The 17,685-nt window shown below is 42.7% G+C and overlaps 1 protein-coding gene across 1 annotated transcript in view; it reads left to right on the top strand.

Moving 5' to 3' along the window:
* The window catches only part of LOC149441589 (low-density lipoprotein receptor-related protein 5-like), a 202,042-nt gene that overhangs the window by 125,769 nt on the left and 58,588 nt on the right, over positions 1-17,685 (top strand). The window contains exons 11-12 of the mRNA XM_089657151.1: positions 4,860-5,183; positions 9,409-9,611. Of these exons, the coding sequence (XP_089513277.1) occupies positions 4,860-5,183; positions 9,409-9,611 (527 nt within the window). The remainder of the gene's footprint in view (positions 1-4,859; positions 5,184-9,408; positions 9,612-17,685) is intronic.

Raw genomic sequence — 17,685 nt, 5'->3', positions numbered from 1 at the left:
GAGGAATAGTGTCCCAACATTGGTGTCAGTGGGAGGAATCGTGCCCCATCATGGGTGTCAGTGGGAGGAATAGTGCCCCATCAGGAATAGTGTCCCAACATTGGTGTCAGTGGGAGGAATAGTGTCCCAACATTGGTGTTAGTGGGAGGAATATTATCCCATCATTGGTGTCAGTGGGGGGTGGAATAGTGTCCCAAAATTGGTGTCAGTGGGAGGAATAGTGTCCCAACATTGGTGTTAGTGGGAGGAATATTATCCCATCATTGGTGTCAGTGGGGGGTGGAATAGTGCCCCATCATTGGTGTCAGTGGGAGGAATAGTGCCCCATCATTGGTGTCAGTGGGAGGAATAGTATCCCATCATTGGTGTCAGTGGGAGGAATAGTATCCCATCATTGGTGTTAGTGGGGGGTGGAATAGTGCCCTATCATCGGTGTCAGTGGGGGAAAGTGCCCCATCGTTGGTGTCAGTGGGGGGGGGGGGAGGAATAGTGCCCCATCGTTGGTGTCAGTGGGGGGGGAGGAATAGTGCCCCATCGTTGGTGTCATTGGGGGGGGGGGGGAGTGCCCCATCGTTGGTGTCAGTGGGAGGAATATGCCCCATCATTGGTACCAGTAACACCAATGATGGGGCACTATTCCTACCAACGACACATGCTGGCCCCTGTTCTAATATGGTGCTGCTGCAGCCAGCATATGTGGTTGCAGCAGCACCTCTGGACGGCACACTCACCGGCCGCTCCTTCACTCGATTTTTGCCGGGCTGCTTGGCTCCGCCTCCTTGCCGGTGATTGGCCGCCTGTGTGCCTTTCCTGAGCTACAGTTCTGGCGGCCAATCACCGGTGAGGAGGCGCAGCCGAGCAGCCGCGCGAACGTCCAGTGGCCGAACCGAATGAAGGAGCAGCCGCGCTTCCTGGACCGGAGCCAGGTAAGAGACAGCAGCCCCTGCCCAGCCCTGTACTTAGTGTCCCTTGGAAGGGGGGGGGGGGGCGGCGCGGCACCGCCCCCCTAAAAAGTGTCAGCATGCCGTATACCGGCATATAAGACGACCCCCGACTTTTGAGAAGATTTTCAAGGGGTAAAAAGTCGTCGTATACGCCGGAATGCGCAAATGAATAATTATAGAGACTCGCACCTAAGCATAGTGAGCTGTTTGTTGTCTTCTCTACCTATTATGCTAGAAGAGAGATTTTGCTGAGATGGAAGTTGCCAACCCCACCCATGGTTTCTGGTTGGAAGTCAGCAATTAATAGGGTTCTTCCTCTCTATAAGCTTATGTACATAAGCCGCTACTGTCCAGCAAAATTTGATCAAATCTGCGCTGGATGGGTGGAGGCACTGGGTCTTGCAGTATAGGTTGTGGTATCTCCAGTTATTTATCTGAAGATTTTTGTAGCACATGAACACTGTGTTGCTGTACCACCTAATCTCCTCCCATGTCCCCTTCCTTCCCCTTCCCTGCCTTATTCCCCTCACCCTCCTTGTCCCCCCCTCCTTCTCCAGCTGGATACCGGCCTTTGGGTCAGACTACATTCTTGTTTGACTAGCTGGCTTGGGTCGTATCTTGGGTAAAACACAGAATCTTACCGGGATGCTAATTGTAAACCTTTTCTGCTTTAGGTTATTTGTGTATGCTGTATACCTTGTCGTACACTGATCGCTTGATTAGGTTTTATGTACCTCTATTTGTCTGTACCCCTGTACATCTTCAATAAACGCAACTATTAAATAAAATAATTTTAGTGACTCACCCACAGCCCCCTTCCTTTCCCTCCACTCTATTCAGATGGCTCCATAAGACATTTCTATCAGAAAGAGTTTGCAAGCAGATTGAGTTGTACTTTTTTTTAAATAAACCAATGTTTCCCTGTAAATCCCTAGTCATGAGTTCATTCTATGTTTAAATTTTATAATGGAGATTTTATTTAAATCATTTTAAAAAGATAAAAAAATAATTTAAATTTTTTTGTTGGTTAAGTTTCTTATTTAACCATTTCAATACCGTGCAATTTTACACCTTCCTGCCCAGGCCATTTTTCAGGTTTCAGCGCTCTCACACTTTGACAATTGCGCGGTCATACAACACTGTACCCAAACTAAAATTTTATCATTTTCGTCACATAACTAGAGCTTTCTTTTGGTGGTATTTAATCACCGCTGGGGTTTTTATTTTTTGCTAAATTAACAAAAAAAGACCAAAAATTTTGAAAAAAAAACACATTTTTCTTTGTTTCTGTTATAAAAGTTTACAAATAAATAATTGTTCTTCATAAATTTAGGCCGAGATGTATTTTGCTACATGTCTTTGGTGAAAATAACCCAAATTAGGATGTATTTTTAAGTTTTTTATAGAGTTCACAAACTATGGTATAGATCTGATTATTGATCAATCCTGAAGTACTGACAGCCAATCTAATTTCTTGAGGTCCAAGAATGTCAGAATAGTACAGATATCCCCCAAATGACCCCTTTTTGCAGAGTAGACAGTCCGACGTACTTCATAAGAGGCATGGCGAGTTTTTTGAATTGTATTTTTTTGTCATAATTTTTCGGAAAATGAAAAAATTAAAAAAATTATTTTCACTATTTTTTTTTTTTTTACATACTGTCACCAGTGCAGTACAGCATCATCATATAACTGGCATGGCGGTTAACAGGGACAATGACTGGTGACAGTATGAAAAAAAAAAATATATATTTTTTTTTAATTTTTTTATTATATTTAATTTTTTATTACATTTTTTTTAATTTTTTTTAAGATTTTTTTTTCATATTTTACTATGACCAAAGTAGTACAATGTTACCATAGTAACATTGTACTACTTTGGGGAAGTGATCAGTATTTTGTTTTTGTTTTTTTACACAATTTGCTTATAGCAAAGAATTACTTTGCTATAAGCAAGCATTTACCTGAATGAAATCGATTCATTCAGCTTTTTTTTTTTTTTTTGTGCTTAGCTGTGATTTGGTCACAGTTAATCACATGACATGTGCATGTGACTAGCTGTGACCATTCACAGCTAGGCACTAGTATACAATGGATGGCATCATGAATGAAGCCATCCATTGTATACAACTGTCATGTGACCTGCTGTGATTGGTCACAGCAGGTCACATGGTACCAGCAACGAGAGCCGGTAATCAGATCTGTCATCGGCCGTGTCCGAGGTGCACGGCCGGTGACAGATCACACTGCTGCGCCGCTCTGCATTAGCGCAAACTGCGCATGTGCGGGAGCACGCCAAATGGCGTGCACCCGGAGTGCAGAGATTCATTTGAAGCCACCAAACGGCCATTGGCCGGGCGGCTAATGGTTAATATAGCAGAGATGTGCAGTTCAAAAACAGATCATGCTTTATCGATATTGCATAATCATTTGTGGTTTATCAGCTCAGCATTGTTAATGCCACAATACTTGGCTTTTCACTGCCGGAGAATCAGGAAACATTTGCTTCATCACAGGAGTAGCAGCATTCCCTTAATTCTTTAAAACCGCTGCTTGCTTTCTTCTACCTCTACTTATGTAATGCAGGTTAGGGTAAAGAAAAAAATAATAATGATCTGTGTCTGAGGACGGTCCTATCAAATAGTGGGATTTTCCCCTTCTTGGTACTTTCTAGAGTGTCGTACTTTTATTGCACATTTATTGTGGCATAGTAAAATAGAAGTAAATATTTTCACCTAGGTGGATGCAGCATTGTTCTCCTGCCGCTTCTAAGACTGTGAGTTGTCAGTCACTGGAGCTCCAGGCTTTGGAGGGGGCTGGAGTGGTTGGCTCAGCCTCTCAGTGGCATGCTGAGAGGCTGAGCCAACTGCCAGTCCAAGATTCTAAGCAGATTCTGGCCATATGATCGGGATCCTTCCAGAGTCTGGACTGGCTGTGTGGCATCAGCTCACTGTTGGCTGAAAACTAACTGTCATCCTGTGATCCATAGGAGAGGTAGGGCCTTTTTCTAAAAGAACTGTGGGGGGGGGGGGGCAATAACATCCTTCTATATATGCTTGTTGCCTTCCTGTCATGTTGATGCTGCTATCTCTAGTACCTTGTCAGTCAGCAGAACAAGTATGTATATCAGGAAAGTCAGAGTTATGTCAGACGTTCTTATCTGTATACTTGTAGGTAAGGGACTCAAAGTTGTTCTAAAGACTTGTTTTCTTCTTCTTTAATATAGTAGACATACTTATCTGCTCTGTGCAATGGTTTGCACAGAACAGCCCTGATTCTCCTCTTCTTGGGTCCTTTCCTGGCTCTTCTGGCCCCTCCTCCTTGCAGCTTGCTCTGGGGGCACTCAGCATGGGGGAGGGGCAGTTGTGCATGCCCGCACCTGAGTCGCAGAAGCTCCCTCACTGGCTTTGACTGCAGAGGGGAAGCTAATGGCTCCCGCTGGTGTGTCTCAGCCAATAAGTCGAGAGAGTCTCAGGAGAGCCACTGCTCTCGTGCACATGGCTGGATTGAGATGGGGCTCAGGTAAGTATTGGGGGGGCTTCGGAGGGATCTGCACACTGAAGGTTTTTTAGAATGCATGAAGGTAAAAAACCCTCAGCCTTTAGAACCAATTTAAAATATCAAAGCATCAAGGTAACATGACTGCAAAGCAACTACCATTTTGCAGGCTTAGATGTTTGTGATGGCAGCCTCCAAATGTATACATCCTATTGGTTTCCTTGGGGAAAAAAATAATGGAAAGGCAATGCAAAAGTGCTGTCTAAAATAAGTAGTATAATTAAACAGTAACTTGCTCATGTCAGAAACCGATTGCTGTGCGCACTACCTCACATTTTCCTGTTCCCAATTTTTGTTGGTGTATCATTTTCTTAGATTCTTTGAAAAAAAAAAAATCTCTGAATTTTGTCTCCACAGGTCAGGAGCGGGAGATAATTGCAGATGACCTTCCTCATCCCTTTGGGCTGACCCAGTACAGTGATTTTATCTACTGGACTGACTGGAATCTGCACAGCATAGAAAGAGCAGACAAGGTTAATGGAAAGAATCGCACTTTGATCCAAGGTCGCTTGGACTTTGTTATGGACATATTGGTATTCCACTCCTCCCGGCAGGATGGCACTAATGAATGCATGCAAAACAATGGACACTGTGCTCAACTCTGCCTTGCCGTGCCAAATGGATACAGATGTAGCTGCTCCTCTCATTACACTCTGGACTCCAACCACAGGAATTGCAGCTGTACGCACTACTAAGTTGTTTTTTGTTTTTTACTTCATTTAGAAAATGTTTCAGTATCTTCCACGTTTTTTTTTTTATGGAGGGGGGGAGACGACTTGGATAAAATGTTACTTTTTAGATAATCTCTGAAACCTTTATTACTGCTTGAAAGTCCCATCACCTTAAACTGCCCATTTACTGAGTAAAGTTTATGTGGTTCCTAATGAACTAATTGAAATTCAGCCAGTCAGAGGCCCCGTCGCCACCCTTCCTCCACACATCTTTTAAATGAAATATCGAAGCTTTACATTTTGGCACTGTAATTTTATTTCAAGGTTATATTTTTTATCTAAATAGAATAGTTACCTGGGGTGGAAGGAAAATAGCATGAGAGTTGCAGAATATTTAGGATCCTTTCACACGGACGTTCATTTTTCACCTCTCTGTTTATGGATGAAAAACGGACACCCATGTATTTCTATGGACTATGAAGGATGATCTGTTTACATATGTTAACGTCCATTTTTTGAACATAAGAAAACCCTATATTTATTTGGTTAAAAAAAAAACGGATGTTAACTAATGCAAATGGACATACGGTCAATTTTTGCATTGGTTAAGGATGTGAAAAACTGATGTAGAAACTGATGTAAACTGATGAAAAAACTGATGTAAACTGATCCAGTTTTTTTCTTTGTAAAAACGTGACTGAAGTGATGAAAAAAAAACAGAACGCCGTGTGAAAGAACCCTTACTGACATGCTGACCTACTTGCTTTGTTTTGCTTAATCAGTGACCTGGAACAATTGTACAGATAAGGATTCCTACAAATCTCAGTTGCCTGTCCCTGGATTTAGTACTTTCTAAATTATTGACCAAGAACAAATAAAGGATTATGCGTAATCGGCAAAAGAGGTAGAAGCGATGATATCAAATTACCCGAATATTTAACAGAATCCCAAGTTCGTAAACTGTGAAGCATGATAGGGCTCAAATCCGGAGGGCGCAACTTAGGCGGGAGCCAAAGCAATGTAGTTAAGGAAAGCTGAGACCAGTTGGGTAATTCCAAGAGTACCCATAACAGGATATCTGTCGTGGCATAAAGCATAGACAACTGGGAGATCTGAGCCGCCAAATAGTATCTAGAAACATGTGGAACTCCCAAACCTCCCTGTAATCTGTGAGTATACATAGTGGTTCTAGACACTCTGGGACGTTTATGAGCCCAAATAAAACGGAGAATCTGGCTTTGCTGTAGATGAAGAAAAAACACAGGGACCTGAATAGGAAGAATGCAAAAAAAGTACAGGATCTTCGGCAAGATAGTCATCTTGACAGCATGTATCTGGCCAATCCATGATTAAAAAGGAAACTGCCAAGATTAAAGCAGGGAAGTAACAGAGCGCAGTAAGGGGTAATAATTAGCCGAAAATAAGGCAGAGTAGGAGGTAGTAAGTGTAACGCCAAGATAAGCCAGAGAATGGGATGCCCAACGGTAGGGAAATTGTGTCTGCAACTGTTCAACCAGGTCGGCAGGGAGCGTAATATTCAATGCCATAGTTTTAGACAAATTGATGCAAAGGCCAGATCTAGTCGAAAAAAGATTGTGGAGAGTGATGAGAGGATTGGTTAAAACCAAAAGAGCATCATCCACATAAAAGTTGGCTTTGTATTGAGTGCCGGCATAGGGGACACCATAAATATTCAGGTGATTTCGAATGGCTGCAGCTAGAGGTTCGAGAGCGAGAACAAAAAGAGCAGGTGATAGTGGGCATCCTTGTCTCGTGCCCCTGAAAATAGGGAAATATGAGGAAAAAAAACCCTGCATATTTGACAGAGGCTGATGGAGACATAAAAAGCCATGGAGGATTGAGAAAACCTTGTCTCCTGCATCCACTTCTTGGGACTTAAGATGATGGAACACTTCAGAACGCTTGGTCGGAGAATTAAAACCATGGATATTTTGAGAAAAAAATCTTCAAAGGTTTTAAATCCATACTGAGTCAAGGGAATTCAGCTGCCAAAATACGCTAAGAATAACGGTCCAGTCCTCAAATGCAACCTTACCCTGGGCTGCCCCAGATCCGTGAGAAAGGAGAAAAAATAGACAAGAGACAGAAAAAGAAAATGTACACTCTAAGGTAGTGTAACGAAACCACAATCAGTGGAATGGGCAGCACAGTGGCTAAATGGTTAGCACGTCCGCCTGGCATTTCTAGGGTTGTAGGTTCGACTCCCAGCCACGGCACCACCTGCCTGGAGTTTGCATGTTCTCCCTGTGCCTGCGTGGGTTTCCTCCCACACTCCAAAGACATGCTGGTAGGTTAATTGGATCCTGTCTAAATTGTCCCTAGTATGTGTATGTATGAATGTAAATTAGGGACCTTCGATCGTACACCCCTTGAGGGTTAGGGACTGATGTGAATGTACAATATATATGTGATGCGCTGCGTAAATGGACGGCGCTATATAAGTTCCCGGAAATAAATAACTGCGTCCCAACCGCAAGGACACACATAGGGGGTAGCTCTACCACCGGGTATATGGGTGCATCATAAACGGCATAATACAAAAAGAACCTTCATGGGGAGGGGAAGAAAGGGGGAAGGAAAAGGAGAGAGAAAAAGGGAAGCAAGGAAAGAAAAAAAAAAGGGGGGGGGGGACATAACAGGCAAAAAGACAACGTCAAGTACAGGACCTTAAGAAATGCATAATATGACACCATAATATATAAAGAAAATGTAAACAGGTACACAGACATATCAGCATAATAGAGATGAGGCATTAGCCGGCACCAACCATATAAGGCATAGGACCACGAACCAGGAAGACCCCTGGTATATATTAAAAGGCACAATAACCCCCCCCAAAAAACAAAAAAATAATGAGCCAGGGATCCGCATAAACAAAATCCTGGTATAACAGTAAAATTAGCGGAAACAAAACAAAAAAAAAGGAGATAGGACACAAAGCTTACAAACCTATCACCTACCCCAGAAAAAAAATTCAACTCAAAGCTGGACTGCGAGGAGCCGGCGTGGACCGAGGATCACCACCAGTACAGACCAGTATTGCATAGAAGAACATTTCAAACTGTAAAACAAAAAACATACAAAAAGTTCTCCCAACAAGGGCCAGTCAAGGTCTCTGCCCCATCAGAAACGTGGAGAGTCACGACAATGGAGCAAGCCATTTGAAAAGTGTATAACATTTACTCATCTAACCGTACTCAACCTGGATCGAAGTGGGAGGATCCGGACAATGGAGGGGTACTAGGGAGGGAGCGTTTACAGCTGCCAGCTTTCTCCCATATACGCCCCAGCTGAGATGGAGGATGTGAACCAGACCATGGACACAGGGCCCGATGAATGCGATCAAACTCCAGACGGTCTATCGGTATCGCTGGATCCAGCTCTTGAAAAAGCGTGGTAGCAGTGGACTTGAGGTCAACGATGGCATCGGGCAGACCACGCAGGCGAAGATTACCCCGACAGGACCTATTCTCAAAGTCTTCCAGATGCAAGAGAGCCGCGTCAAGCTCTCTTCTCAGATCTGAAAGGTCCTGTTCATGATTTTCGATCACCGTAGCCGCTGCGTCCATCTTATCTTCAAGAACATCAGTGCGGCTTCCCAATTCGCAAGTCTCCTTGATGAGATGAGTCGCTAGTCTGGAGGTGGCGGTGTGAAGTTACTGCTGCAGCATGGTCTTAAACCTGGCCAGGAGGTCTGCGTGCCACAAGGGGGGCTGTGGGAGGTCTGAAGGGATGTCAGACAGGCTCTCCAGGTCCAATGGGGTGTCCGGGCCACCCAAGGGTAGCAACGGGAAAGTGGCCGAAATTGAGGCCGGGGCTTCTGCAGGCGAGTAGGCCGCATCACCGGATCGGCAATCAAGCGCTGGAGGCCGTTGATTTCTTCCCCATAGGTGGCGGAGGGGAAGGGGGTCAGCGGAGGATGAGGGCAAGGGTGGGGGACAGAACAGGCTCCCCAGGAGGCAGGGAAGGAGCTTATGTGCCCAGCGGTGCAGGTGCGCGGCTAACAAGCGGCCATCCTTGTGCGCTGCTCACGAGCGCCCCAGTTGCTAGCTTTCTAAACTGAAGTAATTGTTTGCAATGCATGAATAATTTTTACTCAGAGTTACTGCTTTCTGATCTGCTTAATTTAATAAGCCTCTCAAATTTGCTGAATCACCAATTGTATTTGTCAATGTGTTTTTTTTACTGCATTAATCATTCATTTTATCCTGCAGTGCCCACCAATTTCCTGCTCTTTAGCCAGAAGACCGCCATCAATCGGATGTTAGTGGATGAACAGCAGAGTCCAGATATCATCCTGCCAATCCATGGCCTAAGAAATGTCAAAGCTATCAGCTATGATCCTGTAGATAAACTTATCTACTGGGTGGATGGACGGCAGAATGTAATTAAGAGGGCCAAAGATGATGGCACACAGGTGAGGGCGCTGTTTATTGTTATTATTTCTTATTTTTATATACACCATGAATAAAGTCTGCAAAAATGATATGATGTCCCTTTCCCTAAAGCAAAACTAAAGTTTGAGATATTTACCCTACTTCAACAGTTTGACTTCCTTCACTGGCGCCAGATTCTTCTACCTGGGTTCTTCTGGGTGCCGGACTGTGGCCATTTTCATTGGCTGGATGGAGATGGTTTCACTCCTGCGAATGCGCAGGAGTTAAGTCATCCAGGCACCCAGGATCTGTGGCAGAATGTAAACTGTACTGTGCATGGACACCTTGGTTTACATTTTAAAGAAGACTGTGAGCAGGCAGGTAGGTTTTTTTTATTGCATGAGAGACATTGCATGTATTTTTTGCAATAAAGAGCCTACTTGCTCGCAGTCTTTAATCACTTGCCTACTGGGCAGTTTTCAGCTGTCAGTGCTGTCGCACTTTGAATGACAATTGCACGGTCATGCAACATTGTACCCATATGACATTTTAATCAATTTTTTCACACACACAGATCTTTCTTTTGGTGGTATATAATTGCCACTGGGTGTTTTTTATTTTTTGCACTATAAACAAAAAAAAGCAAACAAATTTGGGGAAAGTTTTTCTTTTGTTTTTATTATAAAATTTTGCAAACAGGTAATTTTTTCTCCTTCACTGATGTGTGTTAAGGCTACACTGATGGGCACTGATGAGGTGGCACGAATAGGCAGAACTGATGGGCACTGATAGGCTGCACTAGTGGGCATTGATGAGGAGGCACTGGTGGGTGGCACTGCTGGGCACTGGAGGGAGGAATTGCTGGACACTGGTGGGTGGCACTGCTGGGCACTGATCATCAGTGCAGATGTCCTCTGTGTCCTTTGCAGGTTATCTCCAGTACTTGGCTCACGCTGTGACAGCATGAGAAAAGTGCTGCCAATAACTGGCAATTTTATTTACATTTTGATCTGCTGTGTAATTGTCCTTTTACCTCATCATGTGATCAGCTGTGTCCGTAGTGCCGGAGAGTGTCGGGTGCTCGGGACGGCGCGTTCCCTCCCAGAACTGGACAACCATGCTGTAGCCGTCACTGGTGGTTAAAGTGGAATTACAGTTTACTTCGAACTAGCATTAAAACTGTCCTCTCTCCCCGCCTAATATCTATGCTAACTAATCTGCTTAAGGCCTAGTTCACACTGGTATTGAAAGCAGGCGTTTGAGGGGCATTTTTAACTCTCCTCAAGCGCCTATGCAAATTATACTATGGGCAGCACACAGCACTGGTCACATTATCATAACATGAAGCATTAACAACGTGTCGCTTCAAAATTGAAGCCTCATGTTGAGTCAGAAGCAGTGTGAAGCATTTCAACGATTCCCATTCAAGTCTCTAGTGATGCTCCACAAACGCGCTGACAGGCATTTGCGGGGCATATGGGGTGCGGTTGCGATGCGTTAATAACATTGCAGTTTGTTATAGGCGTTTGTGGTGTGGTTTTAGCGCTTGTAAAACGCTTCAAAACTGCACATAGGGTGTTTGAGGAGCATTTTTAATGCTTGTAAAAAGCCAGTCTAACACCCATACTAAAGCCCATACCAAAGCTCATTAACGCCTATACTAAAGCTATAGGAGCATTTGGTAAGAGTTAGACATTTAGACAAGTGTGAACAAGCCCTAAGAAAGATGTATATACTTGGTTGTCAGTGTGCCTATTTTCATTGGCAGCAGTGGCTGTCAAATGTAAACACAAGCTGTCATTACATTTATGATCACTAGGATTGGCTATCACAGAGATACTTTGATTGGCTCTAGGCCATAGGTGTCAAACACGAGGCCTGTGGGCCAAATCCGACCCTCCAGGCCATTTCATGTGGCCCTTGCACCTCTCTTACAAGTACCCCCTTGTCTCTGCCCCCACCTTGTCTCAACAGTTGGCAGCAGAGAGGAGTATAGAACTCTTCTGCCAAATCTTAAACCTCTCAGCTGCAGCACCTCTCAACAGCTGCAGCACCCCCTCATTTCTGCCTCCCCTGGTTTCAGCACTCAGTAGACTCTGGTATCTGACTCCACTCCTCCATTTGGCCTCCTCCAGACCCTGCCCTTTCTGCTTTCCAGCTCTGGGGTGCACGTTGTGGGGGATTCTTGACATCTGATGTAATTGGGGGGGGGGGGGGGGTGCTCTGGACATCTAGTCTTACAGATACAGAAGGCCCTTTGAGGGCAGCCATAATGCTGATACAGCCTGTGATGAAATGGAGTTTGACATCCCTGCTCTAGGCCTTTGCTTATGATCTGCACTATCGAATAACCACACAGATTATAGGTATTGTGTGGGCAACCTTGACACACAGGGTGAGGGTCATGTGCCCTGGGTTCTAGACATTAGTTATGCCCCTACTTTAAAGTAATTGTATTGAAAAAAAACTTTTTATTAAGGATCTAGTAGCAATAGTAAACCTTTTATAGAAAACTACATACGTTTATACCTTATATGGTGATATTGTTGATTTTAAATAGAACATTAGCAAAAGGTGTATAAAAAATAGTTCAGACTTTTTATACTGTTCCTATCATGTGTGCTGGTTGCGGGTCAATAGCCAACATACGTTATTGTTCCTGTAGAACCTCCATCTTCTCTGCCATCAATATTAGCTGTGTATGTACAATATGCTTTCCATGAAAAATGGCAGTGACCTAAGGCACGTCATATTTTAACCTTCATTATACTTTCCATGCTTGCAGTTAATGTTTGCAAAGCGCACTATACCTCTCCCAAAGGTATAGTCCCGTTGGGATGAAATGAAAGCTAGCTCCTGTGTGGAGGGATTTTTGCCGGTCCTGAAGTTATTAGTTTTGCATGCTTGGTATTTCACACGCTCTAAAAACAAACATGCCATCATGCGAATAGTATTGCGATTGAAATAAATATGGGTTGAAAGGATGCCAGCGTTTATGGGTGTAAGCCAGAGAACAGATGGACCTCTTGGGATGGGGGGTGAAGAGGAGACCATGCACCCTTGGTGTGTCAGCTACAACCTGAATTGCTCTTGTATTTCCTCAAATCACTGCACAGCTGCATACATGGATAAAGTATGCAGACTAAGCTCTGGTTCACACCAATACTTTTTTTTTTTTTTTTTAACTGCTTTTTACAGAAACGCAATACAGTCCATTTAACATGGTTTGCTATGGGAAACATTCACATCAGTGCTTTTTGAGCTGCTGCATTTTTGGAAAGGGTCAGAGACTTTTTTAAAGGATGCGTTTTTGCTACAAGATAGTTCAATGGAGATGCTGCTGAAACGCATGTAGTGCGGTTTTGCTTAGTTTTGCTTTGATATTCTGCCCAGCAATAAAAGCATTTCCCCTTTAACCAAAAACAAAAATAAAACACTGAAAAAACAGCAAAACGTAGTAAACACGCACGTGCAAAAAACGCATTGTAAAACACACACTGCATTGGTGTGAAGCAGGCCTTACAGCTGTAAATGAACTTCTTCATTCTTTATGTATCAGTCTACCCTCACTCTAACCAATAAACAACACAAAGTTAATTGCCAAGTAGGGTCTTCTGTACACATCTTTTTATGTTATTTGTTCATCTGGTTCAAATCTGTTTTACACATTAGTTTGTGAAAAACGACCTACAAAACTACACACCTCACTCATTATATTAGTTGCTATTGACAATTTATTTGTAGAATTTCCTTTAAATTTAACGTGCTTAATTTTACAATCCTAGTACAGTCTTAGATTTTCCAACAACTATGAAGTGCAAGGGCCTAAATAAACAATCTATTACATTTTGTAGATTTCAGTAGAGGCTTTTGTGCGATTCCTTCTGCAAGAGTTGAAAACTGATACCTGTTTATTCTACAGCCTTTGCCAGACTTGCCAGAAGTTGTGGTACCCTTCATTGTCTCTGCCATGAAACCTTTGCTCTACAGCATATGTACAATGTACTTACCATGAAAAATGACAGCAATATAAAGCACTTCGTATTTTATCCATAAAATGCTTTGCTAGTTTAGATGGCACTTATGCACACTGTACCTTTTTCAAAGGCGTAGTCCCAGTGTGCACTGACCATCCAAACAATGCTGCTTTCGCACTTTCTGTTCCTCTAAAGTGATTCACGGAATTCATGTTTACGTAAAAAAAAAAAAAAAAGTTCATTACGTAATAAAATGTGCATGCACCAAGCTTAAAGGATAAGCTCATTTTTGCAGGTCCAAAAATGTGCTTTTACTTTTTTTCTTCTTCCTTTTGGGGGCCTGTAAAGCATTGCAGCGATCACTGGTGCAATGCAGGTCTCCTGCAGACTGTGTGTTATCTGTGTGCTCGAACCTCATTTTCAAAAAGTGACAGCTAGTACACTTTCTGTTCCTATAAAGTGATTTACGGAATTCATGTTTACTAAAAACAAAAAAAGTTCATTACGTAGTAAAATGTGCATGCACCAAGCTTAAAGGATAAGCTCACTTTAACTAAATAAATATATAAACGCCCATTTTTTGCAGGTCAAAAAATGTGCATTTACCTTTTTTTTTTTTTTCCTTTTTCTTTCTTTTGGGGCCTGTAAAGCATTGCACCAGTGACCAGCAGATCGCTAGTGCAATGCAGGTCTCCTGCAGACTGTGTTATCTGTGTGCTTGTACCTCGTTTTCAAAAAGTGACAGCTAGTACAGGGAACTTTCCTTGTACTGTTGTCACAGGAAGAGAGGGCAGCGGCTGCAGCAGTGGAGACATGTTACATATTCCACTCTTTTATGCATGTTACATATTCCACCCTAAAAATGGGTGGAATGTTTAACATGTTCCCAAAGGTGAACTTATCCTTTGACGGCATGTCACTTGTACCAGTAGAAAAAGATTTCTAATTTGAGTCTAAATTTCAAACACTGGTATATGAAATCTAGTACGACGGCTGGTGCTCAAACTTCTGTGCACAAAGATACACAAACTACTTATGGTTGCTAAGTTTTGCAGATTATGAATATTTAGTCTCTTTTAATGATAGTCTTGCACACTTGTTTTTTTTCCCTACATGATATGTGCATGTAAAAATGCTAACAGTGTTTAGACCCAGAAATGTAAGAGAATAACATTTTTATTTTAGGAATGTCTTGGCTTAGCCCGTGTTGGTTGAGATTCAGGAGTGTACATTCTATAGCAAACCATGTTTTTCTCTAAATTCCACAGATATACACTTTAGCACATGCCCATGTATCAGTGTGCATTGTGAACACCTAAATACTGTAGCCATATGATTTGTCCACACAAAATGATGTGCTAGTGTATAAAACAATGCTAAAGCTTCACCCTCAAGGGGAAGATTCATTTACATCCACCCCCCCCCCCTCCCAACCCCCACCCGCCCTCCACATTTGGCACAATAACATTTTTTGTGGGGAGCAGGTACCTAGTTTTGACAGGTACCTGCTCCCTTTTTGGACCCCCTCTCAATGCCCGCAGACTTTTGGGACACGTCACGGGTCCCAGAAGGCAGCAGGACCATTCACAAAGCGCAGCGGGAAGCCGGTTCTGAAGCCATAAGGAGTCACAGCCAGGTTACCTTAACCTCCCTAGCGGTATGATTATTTCAGATTTTTGGTGCTGAAAGCGGTACCATTATTTTGCATGGAAATATGTAGTTTTTTTATTGCAGGCTGTAATTTTTAGGAATAAAAACAACAAGAGTCTATTAAACATCCCGGGTATGATAAAATTTGAAACACAAAATCATAAATTATAATTTAATAAATAATCATAAAAAATAATATAATCAAACCAAAAACACTGAAATTTGAAATCGAGCGCCAAGTTCGCACATTGCTGAGCAAAGTCGCAAAATCGTTTTCAGTGTCTGATGAATTTCCCCACGAATCATCACTGAATTCTGCAAGTGGTTCTGATTTACTATCGCTGTTCTCTAGCTGATCTAAACCCGCTTTTGACCTAAAGGGACACTTTTTGGACGCCATGGACATTTCTCAGTTTCCAGGCAGAAAGAACAGACAAAATGCAGGCAGGGCACAGGACAAAGCACTAGGGACAAAATGTATGTGAAATGGGTTGAACCAGCAATGTTTTACTATGTAAAATTTGGAAAACAATTAAATTTTTTAAAATTTTCAAATTTCCCACCACCGGCGGCGCCCGTACGTCCCGACGTCACAGGGACCGGAACACAGAAGCCGGATGCCAGCATCGGCCGGAGGAGATGGCCGGGGACGCTGCAGGGGACACATCGCGGGAGCGCAGGACAAGGTAAGCTCTGCAGGGAATCCCTATGCAGCGCCACATGGTAAGCCCGAGTGTAGCTCGGGGTTACCGCTTTTGGTACTGACATTTTACCCCGAGCTACACTCGGGAATACCACCAGGGAGGTTAATAAACATTCCGGTGCATGGGACCTGAAAACTGGCAATGAACCAGCCTGAGTAAAGACAGCACTGTATCTCTGGGCAGGTAAGTGTCCTTTTATTAAAAGTCATCAGCTACAGTATTTGTAGCTGCTTACGTTTAGTTTTTTTGATTCAAGGGTGAAGATCCTCTTTACATTTCAGTAAATCGGGCAAAATATGTCATTGCCCATTTTTAAACTACAAAAAATGAAAGTTATGTCTGGAGTTGGACTTTTTAAACTTCATATATAGATCATCACACACTTGCCTCAGTAATGTTTGTATTGTGGTTGGTAAATCCAAACCTCATACTATGTACCTTGCACATTATCAATCCCTTCACAACACTTCTCTGTCATATTTTAATCTTGAGCCGTGAGTAATGCCAGTTGATCAGCATTCATCCTTGTGTCCTTTGTGCTGTTTGTGAGGTCAGCGACATCTGTGGGACTTGGGCCAGCAAGTCTTTTTCGTTATGTTTGAAGTGCTGGGTAGTTGTTCTTCCTTAGCCAATGATAAAAATAGTAAATAATGTGTGAAAATATTTTAGGGGAGTAGTGGCTGATGCTTAAATTAGTATTTTCAGATAAACATTTAATTATTTTTGGCAACAGATTAATCGTTTCTTTTGCAGGGAACTCAAATGTCTGTGTTTCTTCTACAGCAGAAATGTCACTGCTATTAGAAACATAGTACATCACTTCCCCTAAGAACGTTCACAGACCTGGACTCGTGCTATTTTGAGTGCAGCACACAAATATATATTGTTAGCACATAGTGTTTGGAAGGGTGTTGATGTCTCAAGGTACCTTTTTTGTTTTTTCCTGCTTTAATGAAGACTGTTCAATGTGCTGCATACAAATTTAAAGTGGTTGTAAAGGCTGAAGTTTTTTTAACCTTCATACATTATATCCATGAAGGTAAAAAACCTGTGAACCACTCACAACCCACCCAAATACTCACCTGAACCCCCTCTTGATCCAGCGATGTGTACGGGAGCCTCAGCTGCCCTGGGTCTCTCTCTGCTCATTGGCTGATACACAGCAGCGGGAACCATTGGCTGCCACTGTTGTCAATCACAGCCAGTGAGGAGAGGGCAAGGCTGAGAGCTGGGCTTGGGAGCAAGCGCACAGCAGTGCCCCTATAGCAAGAACAGGATGAGGGCTGCTCTGTGCAAAACCATTACACAGAACAGGTAAGTTTAACATTTGTTTTGTTTTTGAATTGAACCTTTAATATCACTTTAAAGTGTTATTAAACCCACAACAATTAAATGAGTCTGTATATGCAGTAAAGCATAATGTAAAAAAAAAAAATTAAGAATTGCAGCTTACATTTTTTTTTAATGCTTTATGGTGGACCCTTCATCAAGAAAAAGTAGTTCCCTTTGTTTGAGGGGGCTGAGCAGCTGTGTTTTCCATAATTAACATTGTGTACTTTGCAGGCAGATCTTCATTATAAATTGTAAAAAAATTAACACAGTCTATCCTAACAAAGGGTTAAAAGTCTAGAGGCTGGGCTTCCTGCATTGTATGTCAATGAAGACAGACTTAGGACGGGCTCATTCTAGCATTGTTCAAAAAACCTTGCAGTCAGACAAGGCATGTTTTGTGAATGGAACCATAACAAATGTATAGTGAGGTTTTCTCAAATTTGACCGCAAAT

Source organism: Staurois parvus, unplaced genomic scaffold (assembly GCF_062004578.1).
Source record: "Staurois parvus isolate SC_StPar_1 unplaced genomic scaffold, SC_StPar_1.0 ptg000970l, whole genome shotgun sequence".
NCBI classification, from domain to species: Eukaryota; Metazoa; Chordata; class Amphibia; order Anura; family Ranidae; genus Staurois; species Staurois parvus.
The sequence above is the reverse complement of the archived record's forward strand: the minus strand, read 5'-3'. Positions and strand labels throughout refer to the sequence as shown.